Here is a 24,901-nt window from a genome sequence, read left to right as displayed (position 1 = left end):
GTTTCCTCGTGCTTTAAAAAATATATATATTTTTATTGATTTCAGAGAGGAAGAGAGAGACAGAAACATCAAAGATGAGAAAGAATCATTTAATCGCTGCCTCCTGCACACCTCCTACTGGGGAGTGAGCCTGCAACCCAGACATGTGCCCTGACCAGGAATCGAACCGTGACCTCCTGCTTCATAGGTTGATGCTCTGAGCAACACTGGCCAAACTCATGCTTCTTTTTTATTACCTTTCTCTGTTATTTTGATTTATATAAATTATTCACCTTTAGTTATTTTCAGGGAGTTACAGAATTCTAAATATTTCTAAGTGGCTTTTAGATTTTACCTAGTATAACAGTGGTTAGGTTGCAGGTGGGAGAACATGATGGTCTGTGAGACTGAGTGAGTTCATTAAGAAATGGGTGTAGATAGGGAAGAAACAAGGCTCGAGCACTGAGCCCTGGAACACCAGGATGGAGTCAAAGAAGGACACAGGAGTGGCTAGTGAGGTATGGGGCTAAGGGTGATGTCCTGGAAGAAGGACATAGGAGTGGCTAGTGAGGTAGGGGGCTGAGAATGATGTTCTGGAAGACGGGTGAGACGGTGCTCCATGGAAGCGGAGGAATCATTGTCACATATGGCAGGCATGTCAAGGAAAGTGAACACTGAGGATTGAACATTGGATTTAGAATTGCACCCATCACTAGTGGCTTCCACAAAAGCAATTTTCATGGTACCAGGGAGGCAAAATTTTATTACACTGTTTTCAGTATTGGGAAGGAGAGGAATTTGGGATAAGGAGACACTGTTTTGAGTTCTTGTTGTTGTTATAAAAAGAAAGTAGAAAAGTAGGAGAGTAGCCTAGAGGAAAGTAAGACTTTATTCTGATTTGGTTTCTTTTCTTTTTTAAAATATGTTAAGATAATTTTTAAGATTAAGAAATTAAAACTAAGGTTAAAAATAACATCTTTGTTTCCTGATAGGAATGAAGAAAACAAACATTTGGGAAAATGTCAAAAATTTTTCAGATAAAGGACATAGTTTCTGCAATAGAATGCTTAGGCCGGTTATTCTTTCTGAAAGAAACCCATTTTCTCGTGCAAGAAAAATGAGGAGGCAAGAAATGCTTCTCCTTTCCCTGGGATGTCACAGTCAATCCAGCTTTTATCTTCACTTGTTGACTAGAGACCAAATATTTATTGAAAATATTTTTCATATCCTCAAATATATTTTAGACTACAAATTTTTAAGTTAATGCTATAATTATACTTGTTGTTTTTAACATTCTTTAAATTAAAGAATCAGACAATGTATCCAGTGGAACTCCTTATTTTGGCTTTTCAACAATACTGCAATGCTTTATCTTGATAGACTAATTGGTTGTGAATGTCCTTGAGTCAATATTTCACCAATCTGAATCTGTGTTATAGAAAGAGTGGATCTGCATGGCCATATTATCTTGTGAATTGTTTTCTTTTTCCCATAATAGCTTTGTGTCAACATGACCAATGAGAAGATACACCACTATATCAATGAAGTGCTTTTTCTACACGAGCAAGCAGAGTGTGTACAAGAGGGAATTACCATGGAAACAGCTTATTCTCCTGGTAACCAGACTGGAGTTTTGGATTTTTTTTTCCAGGTATTCATGTAATATAATTAGTGACTTTACAGAATACTAGTACATGCATTTAGATATTTTGGAGACAATTTTCTTTAAGAGACCTTATTTTTGAGATATCTTTCTATGTGAGACTCTATGTATTTATAATCTTTCAAAGTCAACTGAGGAGCATGTTACCTTTTTCTGAAGGGGTATTTGAAGGTTTGCTAATTCATTGAAAGAACAAGATATATTAAATCATTCCGTTATAAAGATATTCACATTTATTATATTACTAAATTCTCCTTTTGGCAAATGTTCAATGAGCAAAATTTATATTTTACTAGTTAAAATAACATGTAAGACTAATAAGATCATAACATAAATTCAGAATCTTTTTTATTTATCTTTAAAGTTTCTAAATTTAAGTATGAAAAAAATGGCAGAAAAATGCATATGCATACCTCTTAGAATATCGGCAAGTGTTTATAATTATCTTTGTTTCTGCCTTGCAATGCAAGAATCTTTGCATCAATATTTCTATTATATAAACAGAAATCTGACATATAAGTAGCAACCCCTATCTACTAATATAGGATTATGTAGATTTACCCATAATATCTCTAAAACACATGAACATTGTTTAAAATTGATAACATTCAGCTATTGAAGAGAATAGTATTTAATTTTCTACTCTTACTTATAAATTCTTTTATGTGTTTTTAATATGGTAAAATACTCTTGTTCTGCTACCAACTTGTCAACCTATTTTAAACATTAGAAACCTTATTTCTCCAGAAAGCCCTCCCTCATCATGACATACATAAGTACATAACTTATTTGAGATTTTAAAAATATCTTCAAACTGACAGCAATATATACTTAACTGTATATGAAGAGCTTCAGCACCCCCACCCTCATTGTCATTTGCTGCTATATCATTAACTGCTATACAGTGGTCAGCTGAATGATGTTTCTTCTATCTCTTTGGCTGTCATCCCTGAGGCTTCATCTTTGGAAAGATAATTTCAATAGTAGGGCCCTTATCAGTATGAGTTGGAAATGAGAGTGGACATTTCTGGCTGCTGCTTTTCTTTGATACCCATACAAATGTAGTGAAAAAGCATGCTAAGTGTAGGGTGAAATACACAGGTCTGTATGCCAGGCAAGCATATACCCTACAATACAAAAGAAGCTTATTGTTTCCTTTCTCACAACACTCAATCTTCCACTACTCACAAATATTTCAAGTTTTGCATAGGCTGTATTTATATTTCAATGAACATATATTTGTCTTATGTCCCTGAGGGGAGGGGTCAATCCAGATTCTTCCCAAATTCTCCAACTGTCTAGTACAGTTTGTCGCACACAGCGTTGCTGCTTTTTGTTATTATGGTGAAAATGCATATGATAACCTGTCACATACAGAGGAACAATTCATTCTCTCTTAAGCCTTCACTTCTGAAGGAATTGAAAGGTCATTAATCCCTCTTTGTGACTTACTTCTCCATGTTCTGTGTTCTTCTTTTATGCATTTTCCTAATGCAGCAAGTTTTCCAAGTCAGTAAGTTTGATCATCGCTGTTTTTTCATGGCTTTCTAGCAAATGTTCAGAAAATGCAGCACATGTGAACTTGAAAAAGTTTTTGGAGACAATACAAATTATAATGCTTTAAAAATGTATCTTGTTTGTAACCAACCACATCATCCTTGCAAAATATAAAATATCATCTTGCTTTTGGAGCAGAGTAGATTAGCTCCTTTAGAATTAATCACTTCCCTTAAACTAATTGGGGCCTTGTGTTTGATTTACTTACCCATCCATTAAAGGCTTTATCAAAGGAACAAAAATTCTCACCTCCAAAGGAGGTCTGTCACTGCCCCTGAAATAAGGACACACTTTCACACAATCTTTAAGCAGCCCGTTTATCCCTCACTGCGTGTCTGTATGCACCTGTGAGTGTTTGTGGGTGTGTTTAGCAGCAGATAGAGAGGGGACTTCAAGTTAATAGATGAAGGAGCAGCTTCGGAAAGTGTAATATCACACTTTATTTTTAACACTTTCTTTGTTGTTGTTGTTTCTTTATTTGTTGTTTTCTGTTAATCCTCACCCAAGGGTATTTTTTCATTGACTTTTAGGGAAAGTAGAAGAGAGGGAAAGACAGAAAGCAACATGGATGTGAGAGAAACACATCGATTGGTTGCCTCCTGCATGAGCCCCCACCAGGGCCTGGGCAGGGGAGGAGCCTGCAACCAAGGTACATGCCCTTGAAGAGAATTAAACCTGGGACCTTTTGGTCCGCAGGCTGATGCTCTATCCACTGAGCCAAACCAGCTAGAGCTAATATCACTGCTTTACTTACTCATCAGCAAAGAGGTTGCTACAAATCGAAATAAAGACGTTTAAAAAATTTTTTTTTAAATAATCCAGACAGTACTCATCCTAAACAAACTTCTTACATTGAGTGTTTTTTAAGGCCTCTCTTCACCCATCTGTATACCTATATATTTTTAACATTTTTTCACCTCTGTGCTATTCATTATGGGGACTCTTTATGGGGTCCCTGCCACACTGAGATTCTTGTGATGTATCATGCAGAACTGCCTGCTAGGATAACACTCCTTGTAATGGACTTTTTCCTCCAAATTTCCTTATTGAAAAGCGTTTTTGTGTTGATAAGAACTGTCTCTCCAGGTGTTCTCGGTAATTTGCTACGGTGGTGAACATGCTTTTTGCAGGCATTTCCAGTTCCTTCATAGTGCATTTCCACCTCATTAGTTCTTCTTCCTTTTCCTTCCCGGAAGGCCATTGGCTGCTCATTCTAGAGATGGCCCTCTAGTTGCCAGATGTCTCCAGAAGGGCACTCCTGGCATGTGTGCCTCCACCAGGTGGAGGTCCTTCCTATATCTGCCACTTTCAACCTTTGTTCCCTAAGGGTGGCACCAGAATGATCTCAACTTTTGCAGCCCTCAGACAACTGTATACCATCTTTGGGTTATCTTTAGCATGAGCAGGAGACTCTGAAAGGCATAACACAACTAAAATATTCATGACACAAAAAATGTCTTTCTGTTGTCCAAATAAATGACATCGGGTAAGGCCAGTGGTAGTATGGTTTAGTTACCTCAAGTCAAAATAAAACTGAAATTGCTATGAGGGTCAATATAGATCTCCTCACTTTCTGAGGCTTCTTTTTTTATGGTATTCATACTTCAAAAAGCACACTGATTTGATGTGATAAATTAAAACAGACAATAGACAGAATAACCTAAAGAAATAATAGCCCTGGCCCACATGGCTCAGTGGTTAGGATGTCGGCCTGCACACAGGAGGGTTGCAGGTTTGATTCCTGCTCAAGAGCACATATCTTCCTTGCAGGTTCGATCCCCACCCCCAGGCCGGTGGGTTCATGGCCTGTGGGAGGCAACCAATCAATGTTTCTCTCTCTTCCCTTCCACTCTTGCTAAAAAGGAATGGAAAAAATATCCTTACCCTTTGGGTGAGGATTAAAAAAAAAGAAGTAATATAAAGTACCTTATTTTAAAACATAGCATCAGAAAATTTTTCCTAGGAAAGAAAAGATAAGCAGCACAGAACTGAGTAAAAGTTATTCAGTTGATGGGTAAACCATGTGGACAGAATGGTGTTCTGTGTGTGGGAGATTGCAGTATCAGAGGTGGGGAAGTTATTTAAGCAGTATTTTTCTTCATATAAGATTAATTTTATATTGTTGCCTACAATATGACTTTATTTTCCTTACTTGGCACAATAAACTATCAGACATTTAATTTCAATTTTATAAGTTATAAGCTTCAAGCTTTCTTTTCTCCTAAGTCTAAATATTGGAATATGATAGAGTCACTTATACTTCCTAATGAATGAGATTTTGTCATAATTTTAATGGCCAACATCACTGTAGGTCTTGGTTTTTGATAAGTAACTTGTCACCATAAGTATGAAGTATTTGACATGGTTACAGTTCAAGAAGAATTGCAACTTTCCTGTAGTTGGAAATTTAATTTTCTTTTTGAGATGAGATTATACTTTTTAATAACTCCAGTGTTTTAGTGTTATTAAAATATACTCTTTAATTTTTTTATTCATTGCTCTAATTAATAAATACTACTGAGGACCTACATTACATCAGAGTTTTGATTCTAACAGTGAGCAAAAATAGATGTGTGTTAAAAGTAAAGACATTTATTTTCTGAGTGCTTTATATGAAATGATGAAAATATAAAGGATCATTCATGAATTACAAAAATACCAAATTGAGTAACAGAAGAAAAAAAATTCTTAACTTTCAGAAGCCATCTGGATTTCTCTCTTTATTGGATGAAGAAAGTCAAATGATTTGGTCAATGGAAACAAATCTTCCCAAAAAACTACAAAGTCTCCTTGAATCCTCAAATACAAATGCAGTATATTCCCCCATGAAGGATGGGAATGGGAATGTTGCCCTCAAAGATCAAGGCACAGCATTCACTATTATGCACTACGCAGGACGGGTAAGTTCAAAGTTAAGTACGTAATTTATCATATGCACTAATGGACCAAAGGTCTTAAGGACAAGCTTTAAAGTTTATGATATTTTAGAGTTTCTTTTAATAAATAGAAGTTGGGCGAACAACCCACAAACTTTTCCACTTCTAAGTTCTTTTCTTTTAGCCTGATAAGGAGTTAGTACATCTTTAGAATGTGGGTGATGAAGCATTCAGTATGATCCTTCTCCTTCTCATAATGTTTTGAGAATTATAACTTAATATGAGCAAAAGACACCTGGATTTCATACAAAGAGCTCTGATGTGAACTGTGGGATATTTTCATAATCCAAACAAGCATTGGACCTCTGAGTTTACTTACCCTTAAAATAGTTTTTAGTAGTATTTTTCTTAAAGCATGTCAACCTAAGAAAGCAACTCCCAGATCTCTTAATTCCATAGCCAGCTTTGGAAAATGTGTTTCTTTCTTTAAAACCTTCAAGGAATAACTCTTACCTGTCTGAAAAATTGTCACACTCCCCAGGCTAGGCTTCTATTAGACTACTCCAGGCTGATACCTCTCTTTTTTTCATAACTCACCTGTTACAACTGCCCTATACAAAACCTCTGTTCAGGTTTTTTTCCTAATCCATCCACTGTTTCCCTACATTCCTACCCCTATTCCCTTAAACTCCCTCACATTCAAGCTTAAAATAGCCCCCTTATCTTCTTCACAAGGTCAAATTGTATCCATATTTTAATACTTAGAAGCACATCCCACTTATTGTTGGTTCAGCTTCCATTTATAGTTAATGTCTTCTATTCTTATATTTGTGGCCCTCAGGTATCCCCCCTCCCCAATTTGGCACTTAGTACAAATTCCATATTAGAGGGTGAACTCTCTACTCACTCTCTCACACTCAGTGCATTGCATTCATTTCAACCAGTGTTTACTGAGTCTCTACACGCCAAACCCAGAGCATTAGAGAATCAAAGGGGAGTAAAGCATATTCCTTGCCCTCAAATATCTCATGGTCAAATAAGGAAAAGGTAAGTTACCCAATAATTATGATACAATTTGTTTATAATAACATTAGTAATATTAACAAAATTCTATAGTACCACAGAGAAAGAAGCAATTATTTAGCTTAAAAAAAAGATATAGAAATGTTTTCTAAGGAAGTGAAATGTGACTTAAGCCTTTAAGGCTAAATTAGAGCTTACTAAGATTAAAAGGGAGGGACATTCCAGTAAAGACATGGACTTTTGCAAGTGAATGGCATGTGTAACACTCAGAATTCAGTTGCATATGACAGAATCCATTCTAGCTGTTCAAGCAGGAAGTAACTTCAATTCAGGAAAATCATTCCTGGGAGACTGTAAGTTGAACTTTTGGAAATGACCTTAATTAAAATCACACCACATGACAAGACTGCCGACATAGTTATGTCCTCGTCTTTGGTCAGGAAGCCCCCACACATATGGAGAAGCTGCTGCTACAGGTACTGACTGTTATTTAATGTTACCAACTATACCAGTTAAATACCTAAACCCTGGTACTCCACATGGAAGAGGTCAGTGACTGGGACTGGAGATTTCCACTGCCAGAGAAAAACAAAACCTCTGCATGACATGCTTACCAGTAAAAGAGCAGAGGCAGCGGATGTGTGGCCTTCATCACTTCTGCCTTCTGAAGCCTGTGCCATAGTGCTGGACTGGTGGATGCTACAGAACAATCAGATTCTAGCTGTAAGGGATCCTGGAAGGGGAATTTGCCTGCTTTTCGGTGTCCGCAGTATATGAAAGCAACTAGAATGAAAGTGGTGTATCATTCTGCCATTTCCACCCACATAATAGTTGGGAAACAGTGCAAGAATTTCAGTTAAGTCTATTGAACATGTCCATAGAAAAGTCTAAAAAGACTGCTTTGGCCAAGTCAGGAATAAATATGTATGTACTGTTCAGAACTTTGTCCTCTCACAGTGTTCATTCATCACATGTTTTCAGACAGGGTGGGGTGAAGTAAGAAAAACATGATATAAGATGGATTGAGGGAAAAAAGGACGGGGGGCGGGAGGCTATGGAAACACTCAGGCAAGGACTGAGTGTGAGCAGTGGCTGGGGAATGCAGAGGAGGCATTCTTCAGGAAGGGGCTGGGGACAGAGACTGACTGGGTTTGAAGAGCAAAGGAGGACACGTAGCTTGAAATAACACTGAGGTTTCTCACCCCCTGTATGGTTATATTATGCTAACCGAGAGAAGAAATCCCGGAGAATGAGGCACTTGAAGGAAAGATATTCTGTTTTAGATGTTTTGAATTTGAGGTTTTAATGGAAGTCCCAATAGGATGCTGAAAATACTTGATGCTGGGATGAAAGACTTTGGTTTTTAGAAATGCAGTCATATTTTTGGAAATGTGTATCTTGATCATTTCGCCCAGAAAGAACATGGAGAAAAGAGAAGAGTCAAAGAAAGGGAGGAGGAGCAGGAGGCAACAGGAAATGCTCCCAGAGCATCTTTGTGAGAAGTTACAGTAGAATGATACCAAAGGAAGGCTTGAGTAGTTAATGGATGTGGAGAGAAAGTCAGTGGAAGATTTTATATATAATAACTAGAGGTCCAGTGCACAAAATTCATGTACTGGAGGGGGAGGCGCCCTCAGCCCAGCCTGCACCCTCTAGCAGTCCGGGACCCCTCAGGGGATGTCCAACTGCCGGCTTAGGCCCACTCCCCATCACCACCGCTGCTCTTGCCAGCCATGAGCCCAGCTTCTGGCTGAGGGGTGTTCCCACTGTAGGAGTGCACTTACCACCAGGGGGCAGCTCTTGCATTGAGCATCTTCCCCCTAGTGGTCAGTGCACGTCATAGCGACCGGTCATTCTGGTCATCCCGCCCTAAAGGTCACTGGGCTTTTATAAGATAGATAACATTCCCAGAGCAATTTCTTTTATATTTGAGAGGAGTGTGTGTGTGTGTGTGTGTGTGTGTGTGTGTGTGTGTGTGTGTGTTTTACATATTGAGTAGTTTCCATCTCCTGGCAACTCTATGATGAGTGATGTCCACAATGTCCTATCCTCAACAGCCCTGCCCAGCTCCTGTAGATTCATGCCTGTGGCTTCTTTTATGTAACCAATCCATTTTATATTTGGCCATTCTCTTCCTTTTGCCTTATATTTTTCTCAGCATTACATAGTCTTTCCCAAAGAACTCTGCCTTCTCATGATGTGCCTGAAGTAGGACAACTTCAATTTTGTCACTTGTGCTTCCAGCAATGTGTTAGGGTTCATTTGCTCTAGGACCCACTTATTCGCCTTTCTTTCCAGCATCTGCAGAGCTCTACTCCAACACTATGAATCATTTTTATGCCTATCAGCCTTCTTCACTTTCCAGCGTTCGCATTTGCTCTTAGTAATCGGAAATACAAGGGTGTGGATGATCTTAGTGTTGGTCTCTAAGGACACATGTTTACTCTTGGTGATCTTTCCTAATTCTCCCACTGAGCCTTTAAAAATTCTTTATGACAATAGCAATCTTTTAGTCCAGTATTCAGATTGTTAAATCTATATTTTCTTTATATTATACATTTATTGAATTTATAGGATTTAGTTGAAAAATTACAATAAGGTATAATTAATGATTTTGGAAAATTATTTTTCTGTAAGTTTCATGGGATCCATCTTAAGTCAGTATATACCTGACCTGCCTTGTAAATTTGTGTTTATAGCTTGAAGAGGTGTTTAATAAATGTTAATTGTGTTAACTTGAATGGAATCCAGCTTTGGAATAATGTTATTTAATTATTTTGTTTCCTTTTAAAATTTATTCTAGAAGCACTTAATGAAATTTCAATTTCAATTTTTTTTTACAACCCTCAAGACAGAGCTTGCTTTTATTTTTTAAGGACTTGACTTTTATATCCAAGTAACTTTTTTTCTTTATTGATTAAGGTATTACATATGTGTCCTTACCACCCCCATACTCCCCCCACACCCCCAGTCATGCCCTCACCCCTCTGGTATCTGTGTCCATTGGTTAGGCTTATATGAACGCATACAAGTCCTTTGGTTGATCTCTCCCCCTTACTCCCACCCTCCCCTACCTTCCCTCTGAGGTTTGATGGTCTGATCAATGTTTCTCTGTCTCTGGATCTGTTTTTGTTCATCAGTTTATGTTGTTTATTATATTCCACAAATAGTTGAGATCATGTGATATTTATCTTTCTCTGACTGGCTTATTTTGCTTAGCATAATGCTCTCCAGTTCCATCCATGCTGTTGCAAATGGTAAGAATTCCTTCTTTTTTACCGCAGCGTAGTATTCCATTGTGTAGATGTACCCCCGTTTTTTAATCCACTCATCTGCTGATGGGCACTTAGGCTGTTTCCAAATCTTAGCTATGGTAAATTGTGCCACTATGCACATAGGGGTGCATATATCCTTTCTGATTGGTGTTTCTGATTTCTTGGGATATATTTCTAGGAGTGGGATTATTGGGTCAAATGGGAGTTCCATTTTTAATATTTTGAGGAAACTCCATACTGTTCTCCACAGTGGTTGCACCAGTCTGCATTCCCACCAGCAGTGCACGAGGGTTCCTTTTTCTACACATCCTCGCCAGCACTTGTCATTTGTTGATTTGTTGATGATAGCCATTCTGACAGGTGTGAGATGGTACCTCATTGTTGTTTTGATTTGCATTTCTTGGATGATTAGTGACTGTGACCATGTTTTCATAAGTCTCTTGGCCTTCTTTATGTCCTCTTTTAAAAAGTGTCTATTTAGGTCCGTTGCCCATTTTTTGATTGGATTGTTTATCTTCTTTTTGTTAAGTTGTATGAGTTCCCTGTAAATGTTGGAGTTTAAACCCTTATCAGTGATAACACTGGCAAATATGTTCTCCCATGCAGTGGGCTTTCTTGTTGTTTTATTGATGGTTTCTTTTGCTGTACAGAAGCTTTTTATTTTGATGTAGTCCCATTTGTTTATTTTCTCTTTAGTTTCCATTGCCCTAGGAGCTGTATCAGTGAAGATATTACTTCGACATATGTCTAATATTTTGCTGCCTATGGATTCCTCTAAGATTTTTATGGTTTCCCATCTTACATTTAAGTCCTTTATCCATTTTGAGTTTATTTTTGTGTATGGTGTAACTTGGTGGTCTAGCTTAATTTTTTTGCATGTATCTGTCTAATTTTCACAACACCATTTATTGAAGAGACTGTCTTGACTCCATTGTATCCTCTTGCCTCTTTTGTCAAATATTAATTGAGCATAATGTTTTGGGTCTATTTCTGGGTTCTCTATCCTATTCCATTGGTCTATATGTCTGTTCTTGTGCCAGTACCAGGCACTTTTGAGAAAAGTGGCTTTGTAATATAGCTTGATATCTGGTATTGAGATCCCTCCTACTTTGTTCTTCTTTCTCAGGATTTCTGCAGCTATTCAGGGCCTTTTTTTATTCCATATGAATTTTTGGAGAGTTCGTTCTAGGTCTGTGAAATACGCCTTTGGTATTTTAATGGGGAGTGCATTGAATCTATACATTGCTTTGGGTTGTATGGACATTTTAAGCAAGTTTGGAGGAAAATTGAGTAGTTTTAATGAACTTATTACTGAATTCTAATAGCAATAAAGCATAGCAGAGCAAGCCATTTGGTTAGTTGCTACAGAGCCAAAACCCCATGGAATCATGATTTTGCCTGTAAAAGTACCTTTATCTTTTAAGCAGGATTTTCCATAATTGGAGTCAGTTTTGTGTTTTTTATAAAATCTTTTATTTCACTGAAATGTACTAATGAGTTGTAGCCAAGGACTCCCTAAGGACTAATTCACATGTTACATTATAGATTATATGTAATTTGTGACAGTATGTCAAGCCATATGCCATTCTAATCTTCAGATGTAGCTACATCTACTTAAATTTTGAGCTATTACATTTTTACGGAAAGCAGCATATTCTGCACATTGAAAATCAAGAGATGTAGCGAAGAGGTAACTGGAAGGATGAGCATTCCTCAATAGCTCTTTGATGATAAAGTTGATCCCAAAGTAGAGCTCCATGGGTCTGGGGTCCTTGGCTTGGTTTGCAGCCTCTCCTTTGGCCTAATGGATATTCTAAAGAGTCTTTCTCAGAACCACTTGCTCCTGCTTGATTGATTTACCTGGTTTGGTTAGTGAAAACTCACTGCATCTCATAGGAAGGATAATCATTAATACTGGTGATGATGTTGGCATCCAGTCCCACCAGGATTGACTCACCCATCCCGTTCTGACTATGGGACCCCCCCATGCTTTAGAATATTGTAAGGCTCAGAAGTCCTTTTAGGAATGTTTAAGCAACATTGTTTGCATTATAGCTAAAGATCTTTCCTAAACATATTTGAATTTTTCATTACTCATAGGAGCATGGTGTATTTTCTAATCTCAATTACAGAAATAGTTGAAATAAATGGAAACAGGCTATGCATGAAATATTAACAGGGGCTCATTACTGATCATGAATCTGAATTTAAAAAGGCTGTGAGTTGTGTTGGGTTATTATTTGTTTTAGCAAATTTTAAATCATTTAGGGGATTACCTGCTCTTAAAATTCTGGTGATGGATAAGCACTAAATTCAGAAGTATTCTAATTTTATTGGCTTTTAAAATGAAGAATATCAAAGGAAAGAAGAATTATTATTTGGCAAAAGACATGGGCTCTTAGGAAAATTTAATTTCCATTAAGGTGATTCTGAACTAACTCTAATGGGAAATAGTATTTTGAAGTTTCTAAATTTTAATGTGAGAACAGGGAATAGATTAGGAGATAGTAAGGCAAACTGAAATAAAAGAATTAAATTAATGAAAATGTAGGTCAAAATTAAAAGTTGTAAAATATATGACACTTACATACCTGGTCCTCTTTGTTTTCTGCTCATAATGTCTTTGTCTGAAAGTTGTTTATTGTGATTTTATTTTTTTACCATGAAGTGATTACCTCTGGATCTCATATAAATGTCTCATTCTATGGCCTTGATTTTTTTACATAAATCAAGTTGGTAATATTGCTCTTGCCTAAGATGAAGTGTCTGTGTTTTAGCCTCCTTCTTTCCCCAAACAGTTAATTGTTGTAGTGGGTAGAGTGGTGGCCATCTAAAAAATATGTCCTCGTGCTCATCCCTAAAACCTGTGAGTGGGATCACATGGGAAAAATGGTCTTTGCATATGAAATTAAGGATCCTGAGATGGAGGAATCATCCTGGTTTAACTGGATGAGCTCTAAGTCCAGTGACAAGTATCGTTATGAAAGTAAGGAAAAGAGAGCTTTGAGAAAGATGAGGAGGCCCTGTGACCACAGAGGCAGAAATTGGAATGATGCAGCCACTAGCCAAGAATGCCTGGAGCTACAGAAGTTTAAAGAAGCAAGGAAGTAGGGTCCCTTACAGCCTCTTGGAGAGCAGAGGTGGCAGATTTCACAGTTATGGCCTCCACACCTATGAGATAATAAATTTGTCTTGTTTTGAGCCATCCACTTCTTGGCTATTTGTTACAGCAGCCCTAGAAAACTGATATAGTGTCCACTGGTTCAGCATTTACAAACTAAAAGAGAAGTGAGTAGTTTTAACTCATAGCATTGTAGAATTTCTTTGTCACATTTAAAGGTGACCCCTGAATTTTACCACCTTTATTTTTGCTCATAAGTTTTTTTCTCACCTGGAATGCCCTCTTTCTTTCCAAGTTCCACCCATCCTTCCAAGTATCAAGTTCTTGGCCTAATCCAAATTGCATTGATCTCTGCCTTCCCCAATCAATAATGATGCCTGATGCTTTCATAGCATTTTCCAGTTTACAAAGTGCCTCTGAGGCATTTTCACCATGTGTATGAATGTTACTGTGTCAGTTTTCCAGTTAAGTAAGCCTTAGGGAAAGTCAGTGATTCACCAAAGATTGAATAGCTATGTGTGTCTCCTGAGGGTGGCTTAAAACAGAAGGAATTTATTCTTTCACAGTTCTGGAGGCCAGACTCTAAAACCAAATGTCATCAGACTTATTTTATTTTAATTTTTTTGCATATACTGAAAGAAATCTGTTCCAAGCCATCTCCTAGCTTCTGGTGGTTGCCAGCAATAGTTTTTTTCTTCTTCCTCCCTCCTCCTCCTCCTCCTCCTCCTCCTCCTCCTCCTCCTCCTCCGCCTCTTCCTTCTTTTTCTTCTTCTGCTTAGACACAACACCCTCCATCTTCTCATGGTTTTCTCCATATAAGTGTCTCTGTGCGTCCTCTCCTCTTTTTGAAGGACTCTGGCCATTGGATTTAGGGCCCATGCTATTCAGTATAATCTCATCTTAACTAATTGCATCTGAAAATATCTTATTGATAAATAAAGTTACATTCTGTGGTTCTGGGTGAAAATGAATTTTTGGGGTACACTATTCAACACACTACAGCCTAGAGCAGAGGTTCTCAACCTGTGGGTCGCGACCCCTTTGGGGGGTCGAACGACCCTTTCACAGGGGTCGCCTAAGACCATCAGAAAATACATATATAATTACATATTGTTTTTGTGATTAATCACTATGCTTTAATTATGTTCAATTTGTAACAATGAAATTGGGGGTCACCACAACATGAGGAACTGTATTAAAGGGTCGCGGCATTAGGAAGGTTGAGAACCACTGGCCTAGAGGATCACAATACAGTGTCTTGTTTCCTCAAGCCCCATATGTTTTTCTCTATCTGCCATGGTGTTCGGGGAAATTTGTAAAGTGTTTATTGTCTGTAGTCATGGAATTGCTGTGGTGTGGTGTGGTGGAAAGACAAGTGGTAGGTTATGCACTGAGACACTGGGACTCCATTGCTATAACTTTGAGTAGGAGACTGGCCTTCCGTTGACACACCCATGAAATTTGTAATTAAGGAGAATATAGATATGAACCTCATAAACTTGTGCTGAAGGTTAAACAATGAGCAAGCAATAAATGCAAATATGATTATTTTGAGATATTGCATCAAATCTGTGAGTCATATTTCCCTAACAATAGCTTTAGATGCAGTAATACCACCATATTTAGGAAAAATTTGAACTCATCAATCATAGGTATTGAAGACCTGAAAATATCTCAGGGGTCTAATCAACTGGCTATATTCTCACAGCATAATATTAGGGACTTGATTTACTTAAATCAAGTTAGTGGTAAAATGTCCTTGATTATTTCACAAAACTGTATTTGTTAGTTTTTATGTCTTATGACTGCTCACATTGCATAAAGCAGTGTTTTATAAGTCATATTATAGTAGTTATTTTTATTTGTCACAATGTTATTAATATCATTTCAGCAGATGATAGGGAAAATGTAACCACTACAGTTATTATACTTTCTTGCTCTTCCTATTACACTTAAAAAACTTCAGTGGAAGATGCGCACACAAAAAATCAAGCTATTCCTCTATCTATGGAAAATATAATTTAAAAAAAGTTTAGATAAACTATTTAATTTTGGTAATGTGACATTCTGTTTTTCACTGAATATACAAGATATTTTTGTGATGAGAAGTTCTACCTCAATTAAATAGATTTTTGTAAAAAATTATGTTCTTTACCTTTTGTCTTTATGACTAATATTTTAATTGAGCATATAGGTATGTGAAACTTTAGTACAAATTTTAAAAGATCCTTTCAATATGATTTGTCTTAAGGAAATTAAAGCATTGTCTGCAATTTATATACATGTTTGAAGAAGCAATTTTATGATAGAATAGCCTCTTTATATAATGTGCTTATAGACGTGTTTTTCTGTGGGTGTATTTTGATGGTATTCATAAGGATTCCTTTTCCATCTCCCTAAACCACATCTCAGCAATACAGTTGTGAGCCCTGATGATTATTATTCATCTCACTGATTCCCACAGGCCTTTATGGGAACCATATTACCAAAATGTTGCTCATGGAAGTGATGTGGAGAAAAGAACGATGTTATTGATTTGTGGCAAATGTATAAAATACCTGAATTTTTTTCCTTCTCCCTGAAAAGGATCTACCCCTATTGTTGAATCAATTAAGTGTAAAATGTATTGGTTTAGGTATATGGTGTTACCCAGATCTCTGAGAAGTAGAGATCTTTATCTCATTGATACTGCAATGGGTTCTAGGTGACATACTGGTGAAAGCCTGGCTCTTTGTCCTTAGACTTATTTACATAACATGTGTGAAAAGGAAACCTTGGCCTCTTTACCTTCCCAATTTTACCTGTGTCAGGAAAAACTTCTGTAGTGTGTCAACTGGCCTTCACCCCCTAGACCAGGGGTGGGCAAACTTTTTGACTTGAGGGCCACAATGGGTTCTTAAACTGGACCGGAGGGCCGGAACAAAAGCATGGATGGAGTGTTTGTGTGAACTAGTATAAATTCAAAGTAAACATCATTACATAAAAGGGTACGGTCTTTTTTTTTTTTTTTTTTAGATTTATTCATTTCAAACGGGCCGGATCCGGCCCGCGGGCCGTAGTTTGCCCACGGCTGCCCTAGACATTCATAGGAGACACAATGTATCCAAGAGGACTCTGAAAGTGAACCTTTAAATCAAGAGAAAAAGGAGCTGGACTAATCAATAGGGAGCCTTCCATTTATTTCTCTTTCTTCTCTCCAGGCAGAATCCCCAGACATAACAATGAATCTATCCAGTCTAAGCCAAACTGATACTATTAAAGGTTACTTGACAAAGATATTTTGACTCACAAAGAAAGAGCTTAATTTACATCAGTATGTTTTCACCTCCTGCACAGACTTTTAGAAAAACAAAAATTAACTCTACCAGGTGCCTGGCCATCTGTTGTTTCTATCAATTTCACCGTTGCCATAAATTTTTGTCAGGGACTTGATAAATGCTTCCTTACCCAGGTTTTGGTGAGGAAGAGAAAATGCAGGGTCCCATTTAGGAACTCTTACTGTTTCTTCAAAGATTTAATAGCTTCTGTTACCTTCATGGACTGACAAAGTTTTAAATAAGAAACTTTATAGTTTCTATAATATTGATAGCTTATTTTTAGTGGATTGTTTTTTATCTTTAGAAGGAACCAATGAGGCATATTTATATATTTCAGATGTGTCAATTTCAAGGCAATGTCCAATATATTCTAGATATCTAGATAAAAAATATTAACAATAATACCATGTGTTCCTAATAACTTTTAAAAAGTATCAACTTAAAGTAAATCAGAATGCAAGCAAGCAAAACTATTAGATAGAATCACTTAATGGAAAAGTAAAAAATAGAAGACTCTGCTTATAAATATTGATGCTATAAAGAGATCAATTTACTATTGCACTTGAAATGGAGATTCTTTTCAGCAAACCTCAGATAGAGAGGAGAAACCAGCATGAAAAATTATCAGACCCATTTGTATTTGTTGAAAATGATCTTTTATTCTTTTTGCTAAAATCCAATCTATATATATAAAAGCCTAAGCGACCATTACGACCAAACGACCAGAATGACTGGTTGACCAGTTACTATAATGCGCACTGACTACCAAGGGGCAGACACTCAATGCAAGAGCTTCCCCCTGATAGACAGTGCACTCCCACAGCCAACCTGCTTTGGCCCCTCCCCCTGGCCAGCCAACCTCCCCCAGCTTCTACCCCCCTGCCTGACCTTCCCCCTCCTATCAGCCTTGATCAGTGGGTTGGCCGGCCAACCTCCCAGGGTCCCTCCCCCCACCCAGCCAACCCCCCAATAGGCTTCGATCATTGGCAAGGCTGAGGAACCCCACCCGTGCACAAATTTGTGCACTGGGCCTCTAGTCTTTACTATATTTTGATGTGATATATTGTATTCTAGAGTATATCTCTAAGTTTTGCATTTTTTATTACCTATTAATTCCAACTACTTACCTTCTTGGCTTTATATTTTCCATCACATAAATTACATGGTGGAAAAAGGGATTATAAAATTATAAAATATAAGTGAACTTTTTCTTTCATAAATATTGATGTTTCTCATGGTAGTATTTGATGTCTTCTCCTGGGTGTTTATTTACTGTCATGACTCAGTTTTGTCTATGAGATGATTCCCAAATCTTCAGTGCAACTGTATCTCTTGTAGGCTTCATATCTGCTTTTTAATATCTCTGCTTGGTAGCATCTGAAATGCAACAGATCCAGAAGCTGACTAAACTAAACTCCCTAGCCACCTCCCGAAGTTTCTCCCTCTCACCGTACTTCAAAAGTAAACAAATGAATAAAACTGATTTTTCCACATATGCCCCACTTTACAACTCATGGTAAAATCAGAAACCCAGCTACTTACCAAATAAAAGCTACTCTCTCCCCTGTTTATCTCTCAAATTTAAAAACACTCCTTCTTAGGCCAGTACTCTATTTCACATCACCTCCCTCACTCTGTGGGCTTACGTTAATAGTCCCCTAACACTAACTGTGTTAGTATAACATAAGTGGTAATTATCAATAAAGGGATGAGTGGATATTTTTACTTAAAGACGTACTAACTGCCTCTGTTTTGTTTGTCTTCTTGTTTCTCTGATAACACCGATCGAAATTAAATGTGATTATTCCGATCCATCTTGTTAGTAATAGACCTGAAGCAGTGGCAGTGATGGCTGCTTTCTTTACCAACTGCTCGTAACCATTCTTTTAAGCATTTCTACCTTTTAGCTTCGCTCTCCTTGCTGGAAGAATAAACTGTGCTTTCTCCTTAAAAAAATCAGATCTTGCAGATCATTTTAACACTCTTGTTCTTCATATACCTGGTAGTTGAACAAGCACAACTCGGGGGATGTAATCAAGATTCAATTTCATTTTTGGCTCACACTCCTTTTTAAAATATATTCAGCAGGGACCGTCCTCTTCTCTCTTCTTATAACTAGATAAAAACGCAGGCGGCTCCAGTGATATTTTTCTAGTCGTAGAAAGTTCTTTATTTGCTTTCATAGGCTCTCACGGACTCAGTTCAGTAATTGTAGTCCTATATAATAATCAGAACTGCAGGCATAACTGAAGTTAAGTCCCCTCATGCATCAACCAGAGAGGAGGCCCTGTACAGTGGCCTCAGGCATTCTGATTTCTTTATTTTCTTTTGCTGACTCGCCTTGTATTGTCACAATATGGCTTCACACACACTGCGTATGCCTTTTGGTGTGTAGGGCTAACTCTTGGTTGCTTTTATGGGTACTGAGACCCTCCTCCCCTGGGAACTTTGGACGCCCTGCCCAGGACATTGGTGATGCCAATTCTCCTGGCTGGCAGCTCCCCCACAGCCTTGGTTTCTGGTGTTCATTCCACACTCTCTTCTCTGGGCTCCATTATTCCCAAGCCCCATGTGTCCTCTTGGGCAGGTGTGGCATGGGCCAAAAACGTAACAGTGTTCTTTGTAGTTCATCAGAAACATCGTATGTTCTGTGCTCTCCTCTTCTAAGTGGGACACAGCTCATCCCCCTGCAGCAGGGGCTGTTTCTTCCCTACTCTACCCCCTGCAGTGTTATACATTTTTATCTCTGATGTATGTATTTTTTAACATTTTTATTGGGGTGACATTGGTTAATAAAATTATATAGGTTTCAGGCAGACAAGTCTCTAATACATCATATGTATATTCTATTGTGTGTTCAACCACTCCAACCACTCCAAGTCATGTCTCCTTTAATTATTCCCCCTTTACCTTCTTCTACATCCCCTCAGCTCCCCCCCACCCTTTCTCTCTGGTAATCACCATACTGGTGTGTGTATGTGTCTAGGAGTTTTGTTTTGTTTTGTTTTGTTTTGCTTTGTTTTTGCTAACTCCCTTAACCTTTTTTCAGTTGGAAAACAATATGCTATAAAGCCATATTAAGGAATAAGCCAGTCAGAAGAAGACAGGAACCACATAATTTCACTCATATGTGGAATCTAATGAACAAAATAAACTAGCAAACAAAATAGAAACAGACTTATAGATAGAGAACAGACTGACAAATGTCAAAGGGGAGTGGCCTTGCAGGTATGGGGAAAAGGGGCTGTTTCTTTACCCCACTGCCCTGCTTCTTAGTGGGGACCGACCACCAGTCTGCAATGTCTTTCTAACTGATTGGCCAATGTCAAATATAAGAAGTATCCAATGAAGCTGCCTTCCTCTTGGCTTAGGAGACGAGGGAAGAAATTGCATAAAAGTACTTATGGCCATATTTGCATGCTACATAAAGCAGTCACTATTGTGTACTCAACTTGGTGTGAGAGCAATAGATAATAGACCAACATATTGAGACATAGATAGAGAAATCAAATATGTTAGGTAGATAGATAGGTAGTAAGATCATACATAGATGATAGATAGATAGATAGATAGATGAGAGAGGGAGAGAGAGAGGAAGAGAGAGAGAGAGAGAGAGAGAGAGAGAGATGAATGGATGCACATACATATTTGACAAAGGAGGCAAGAACATACAATGGAGCCAAGATAGTCTCTTCAATAAATGGTGTTGGGAAAATTGGACAGATATATGCAAGAAAATGAAACTAGACCACCAACTTACACCATACACAAAAATAAACTCAAAATGGATAAAGGACTTAAATGTACGACAGGAAACCATAAAAATTCTAGAAGAATCCAAGGGCAACAAAATCTCAGACATATGCCGAAGCAATTTCTTCACTGATACAGCTCCTAGGGCAGTTGAAACTAAAGAGAAAATGAACAAATGGGACCACATCAAAATAAAAAGCTTCTGCACAGCAAAAGAAACCATCAACAAAACAACAAGAAAACCCACTGAGTGGGAAAACATATTTGCCAACGTCATATCTGATAAGGGCCTAATCTCCAAAATTTATAGGGAACTCATACAACTTAACAAAAAGAAGATAAACAATCCAATCAAAAATGGGCAAAGGATCTAAATAGACAACTTTCAAAAGAGGACATTCAGAAAGCCAACAGACATATGAAAACATGCTCAAAGTCACTAATCATCCAAGAGATGCAAATCAAAACAACAATGAGGTACCATTTCACACCTGTCAGACTGGCTATCATCAACAAATCAACAAACGACAAGTGCTGGAGAGGATGTGGAGACAAAGGAACACTTGTGCACCGCTGGTGGGAATGCAGACTGGTACAGCCACTGTGGAAGACAGTATGGAGTTTCCTCAAAAAACTGGAAATGGAACTCCCATTTGACCCTGTGATCCCACTTCTAGGAATATATCCCAAGAAACCAGAAACACCAATCAGAAAGGATATATGCACCCATATGTTCATAGCAACACAATTCACCATAGCTAAGATCTGGAAACAGCCTAAGTGTCCATCAGTAGATGAATGGATTAGAAAACTGTGGTACATCTACATGATGGAATACTATGCTGCTGTAAAAAAGAAGGAACTCTTACAATTTGCAACAGCATGGATGGAGCTGGAGAGCATTATGCTAAGTGAAATAAGCCAGTCAATGAAGGAAAAATACCACATGATCTCACTCATTCATGGATAATAGAGACCATTATAAACTTTTGAACAATAATAGATACAGAGGCAGAGCTGCCTCACACAGATTGTCAAACTGCAGCGGGAAGGCCGGGGAGGGTTGGGGGGCAGAAGGGAGGGGGGTAAGAGATCAACCGAAGGACTTGTATGCATGCATATGAGCATAACCAATGGACATAAGACACTGGGGGGTAGGGGAAGCCGGGGTATTGTCAAGGGCGGGGAAAAAAAAGGACACATATGTAATACCCTTTGTAATGCTTTAAGCAATAAAAAAAAAACAAAACAACCATTTCAAATAAAAACTGTTTAGTGCTTAAAAAAAAAAATCAAATACCAGTACTACCAAAAACACATGTTAGAGCCCATGCTGTAATCGGAGATATCCTGAAATACCTAGATCATCATTGAACATGGTTTTGTTAGGGAAATTAACTGTCAGCACTTCAATCAAATGGAAATATTGATTTGCATATCAGAAATACATTATGTGATAATAGAATTAGCAAATTGGTTTGTCCTTATAATGTATTGACTTACAAGGTAGAGTGTACATGCTGTGGAAAAGTATCTCATTTGAATGTAGTGTTTTATATGAAAACAATGGCTATTCTCTTAGCAGGTAACAGTAAGAGAGAAGGAAAATTAAGGCATATGAAGTCCAAATAATGAATCTAAATGATGTCACAAAAAGCCCTCATACGACTATAACACCATAGTTTTGCCATTCAGGCACTTTTCTGTTTGCTTCCGGATTCTGGCCTGAATGAAGAACTGAAGAGTTGTAATATTTATGCTTCTAGCCTGGTGTGCAATGCTCTATTGTTTCCATTTCTCCTTTCTCTGACTTGCGAGGCCATGCATCCCAGCAAGCATGCTGAGTCCATTCTGCTCTCTCCACAAGATTCATTTATAGGCTTAGATGATATCTCCTTCCACACTCAGTCTTTCTAGAATGAATACTTCTTATCACTTTGTCTCTATCCATCAGCCCTTCTAGTCCCTGCATCATTCTCTTTGCTTTCTTTTATACCTTCAAGACCTTTGTTATCTTTCTTCAGGTGTTTTGAGAACAGTGATAAATAGTGTGTCTATCCCTGTCCTGTTGTGAGCTGTGGAGCAAGCAGAAGCATCTGAGCTGTCAGCACCAAGGCAGGATTAGACAAAAGAAGAAATTGGGGCCCTGCCATGGTGGCTCAGTAGTTGAGCATGGACCTGTGAACCAGGGGTTCATGGTTCGATTCCCGGTCAGAGCACATGTCTGGGTTGCAAGCTCAATCCCCAGTAGGGGGCATGCAGGAGGCAGCCAATCAGTGGGTCTCTCTCATCATTGATATTTCTCTCTCTCTCTCTCTCTCTCTCTCTGCTATAAAAAAGTATATATTAAGATAAAAAAAAAGAAGAATAAATTGGGAATGGTAGAGGTTGGTCAGGAACTAGGCTGAAAAAGAAACTGTGCCAAATTTTCAATAAGAAAAAGATTACAGAGAATAGTTACACAGGAAAAGTTGAGGAGAAAGACAGGGGACAGTGAGGTGACCCAGAAGTGTGTCCCCAGTGGAAACAGTGCCGCCTCCTCTCTGGCTGGAGAGCAAAAGGGAGGAGATAGTATTACTGGCCTGGGAGCCAAAGACAGTGGGAGCCGGAACCTTGGTAGCCTTTCCCAGAAACACTGGGGTCATGAACAGTGGGCTGTAGGATGAGGATGGAGCCAGTGTTTGTTGGGCGGGAAGGGGATTCCCATGGTTTTCACTCTAGTCCTGCTCTCCAATCTTCTGCCAGGGCCCCGGTGGCAGCCCTAGATGGAAGGCTAGGTGACATACCACAGAGCAGGCAAGGACAGGGGTTTGCCAGAGAGTTAACGGTGTATGTAACAGGGAAAGGCATTACCAAGCACAACATGCGGCGGAGTCCAATTCTTTTGACAGTGCATACTTAGACAAAAATAGTTTAGATAGGAAGGTGAATAGCTAGAGAAAGAGACGGGGGGAGGAGAAAAGAAGTAGGCTATCTCTGGAAAAAGGAATTAGAGGTAAATTGTATTTTATAATTTTCAGTATTTTCCAAATTTTATAATTGAACATGCATTACATTGTCTGAAATATATTTAAAAGGTCACTCCTAGCTATTTTTCTTGTTTTTTTCCAAATTTAGTCTTTTAACCCCGATTCAATGAAGATTGTATTTATTAACTTTTGCTATTAACCACATCAAAGGCAATTTGAAAATCTACATAGATGCAGCCACTTATGCCCATTTAGTGTGTGCATATATAACTGTTCTAATCCCCTAGAAGTAATTTATTTTATTGATGGTCTATGCTAATAAAATATTTGAACTTTAGTGTGAACTGGCCCCAGTTCAACATTATATTGAATAAACAGGAAAGTGAGGCTCAGAGAAGCTGAGTGACTGACTCCTCATGCTTCCATAGTGCATTAGTGCAGCCCGGTCCTGTGTGTCTTTAGGCCGATAGGTGGGAAATAGAATATGAACCCTCCTTCATAACCCTGAGTCCACTGTCCCTTCTCCTTTAGTACACTCTCACTCACCTCATTTTCCCCAGACTTCCAGTACTGTATGTGACTTATGCAGGGCACCACAGTAATAAGGTTTTTTTGTTTGTTTGTTTTTTTAAAAAATACCGGCTTCTATTGCTAAGGTCTTAGACAAAGCATTTGAACATTCTTTCTCTATACCCATTTACAAAATGTTAACTATCCTAAGGGGGGGAAAAGTTTAGCCTGAGTATAATTATACCATAGTCTCATTTTAGATTTATCAGCATTTTCAAAATATGCCATTATCTGCTCTACTAGTTGTTCCATTTCTCAAATGCGCGGAAAACATCGATCCTCTGCAAACCCTGTCCCTGGGCTCCCTTACCCTCTGCCGGCATCACCCAGGAGGACAGAGTTCACAGAGCATAAGTCACTGGTACCTGGAGCCATGACTCTCAAGCTTGAAGGTGCACAGAATCAATAGGGGAACAAGTTAAAAATGCAGGTTCCTTGGCTCCAGCCCCATCAATGACGATTAGAGGTCCGGGTGAGGTCTGAACTGTGTTCATGTTTATTAAGCACCAGAGAACATTTCCTGATAGGGACTCTGGGAAGCACATTTTCAGAAACACTGAAGGTATTAGCCGCAGAGAAGGCGCTCAGCTTAGCACATGCTCCACTGTCTCTCAATGCTTTCCTGCTGTGGGCCAGGCTCCCGGCCAGGGGTTGAGACCTCAGATGTGGGAACACACCAAGCCCCAGCTCTTCATCAAGGTTGAATCAGCCAACTGCTCTTGCTTTCCACTCGGGGAATTCAAATCAGTGATGGTGGATAGAGCCGTTGCCGCAGGGCGCTCTCACCTTCGGATATTT

The 24,901-nt window shown here is 38.4% G+C and overlaps 1 protein-coding gene across 2 annotated transcripts in view; it reads left to right on the top strand.

Annotated features, from left to right (window-relative positions):
• MYO16 (myosin XVI) overlaps positions 1 to 24,901 on the top strand; it is a 533,335-nt gene that overhangs the window by 339,603 nt on the left and 168,831 nt on the right. For both annotated transcript variants that reach the window (XM_070408604.1, XM_070408603.1), the window contains exons 22-23: positions 1,478 to 1,630; positions 5,899 to 6,099. In XM_070408604.1, coding sequence (XP_070264705.1) covers positions 1,478 to 1,630; positions 5,899 to 6,099 — 354 coding nt within the window. The remainder of the gene's footprint in view (positions 1 to 1,477; positions 1,631 to 5,898; positions 6,100 to 24,901) is intronic.

The sequence above is a fragment of the Myotis yumanensis genome, unplaced genomic scaffold, assembly GCF_028538775.1.
Source record: "Myotis yumanensis isolate MYYU_CA2020_CCGP unplaced genomic scaffold, mMyoYum1.0.hap1 SCAF_3, whole genome shotgun sequence".
Classification (NCBI taxonomy): domain Eukaryota; kingdom Metazoa; phylum Chordata; class Mammalia; order Chiroptera; family Vespertilionidae; genus Myotis; species Myotis yumanensis.
Note: the sequence above shows the minus strand (reverse complement) of the source record. Positions and strands in the feature narration are given on the sequence as shown.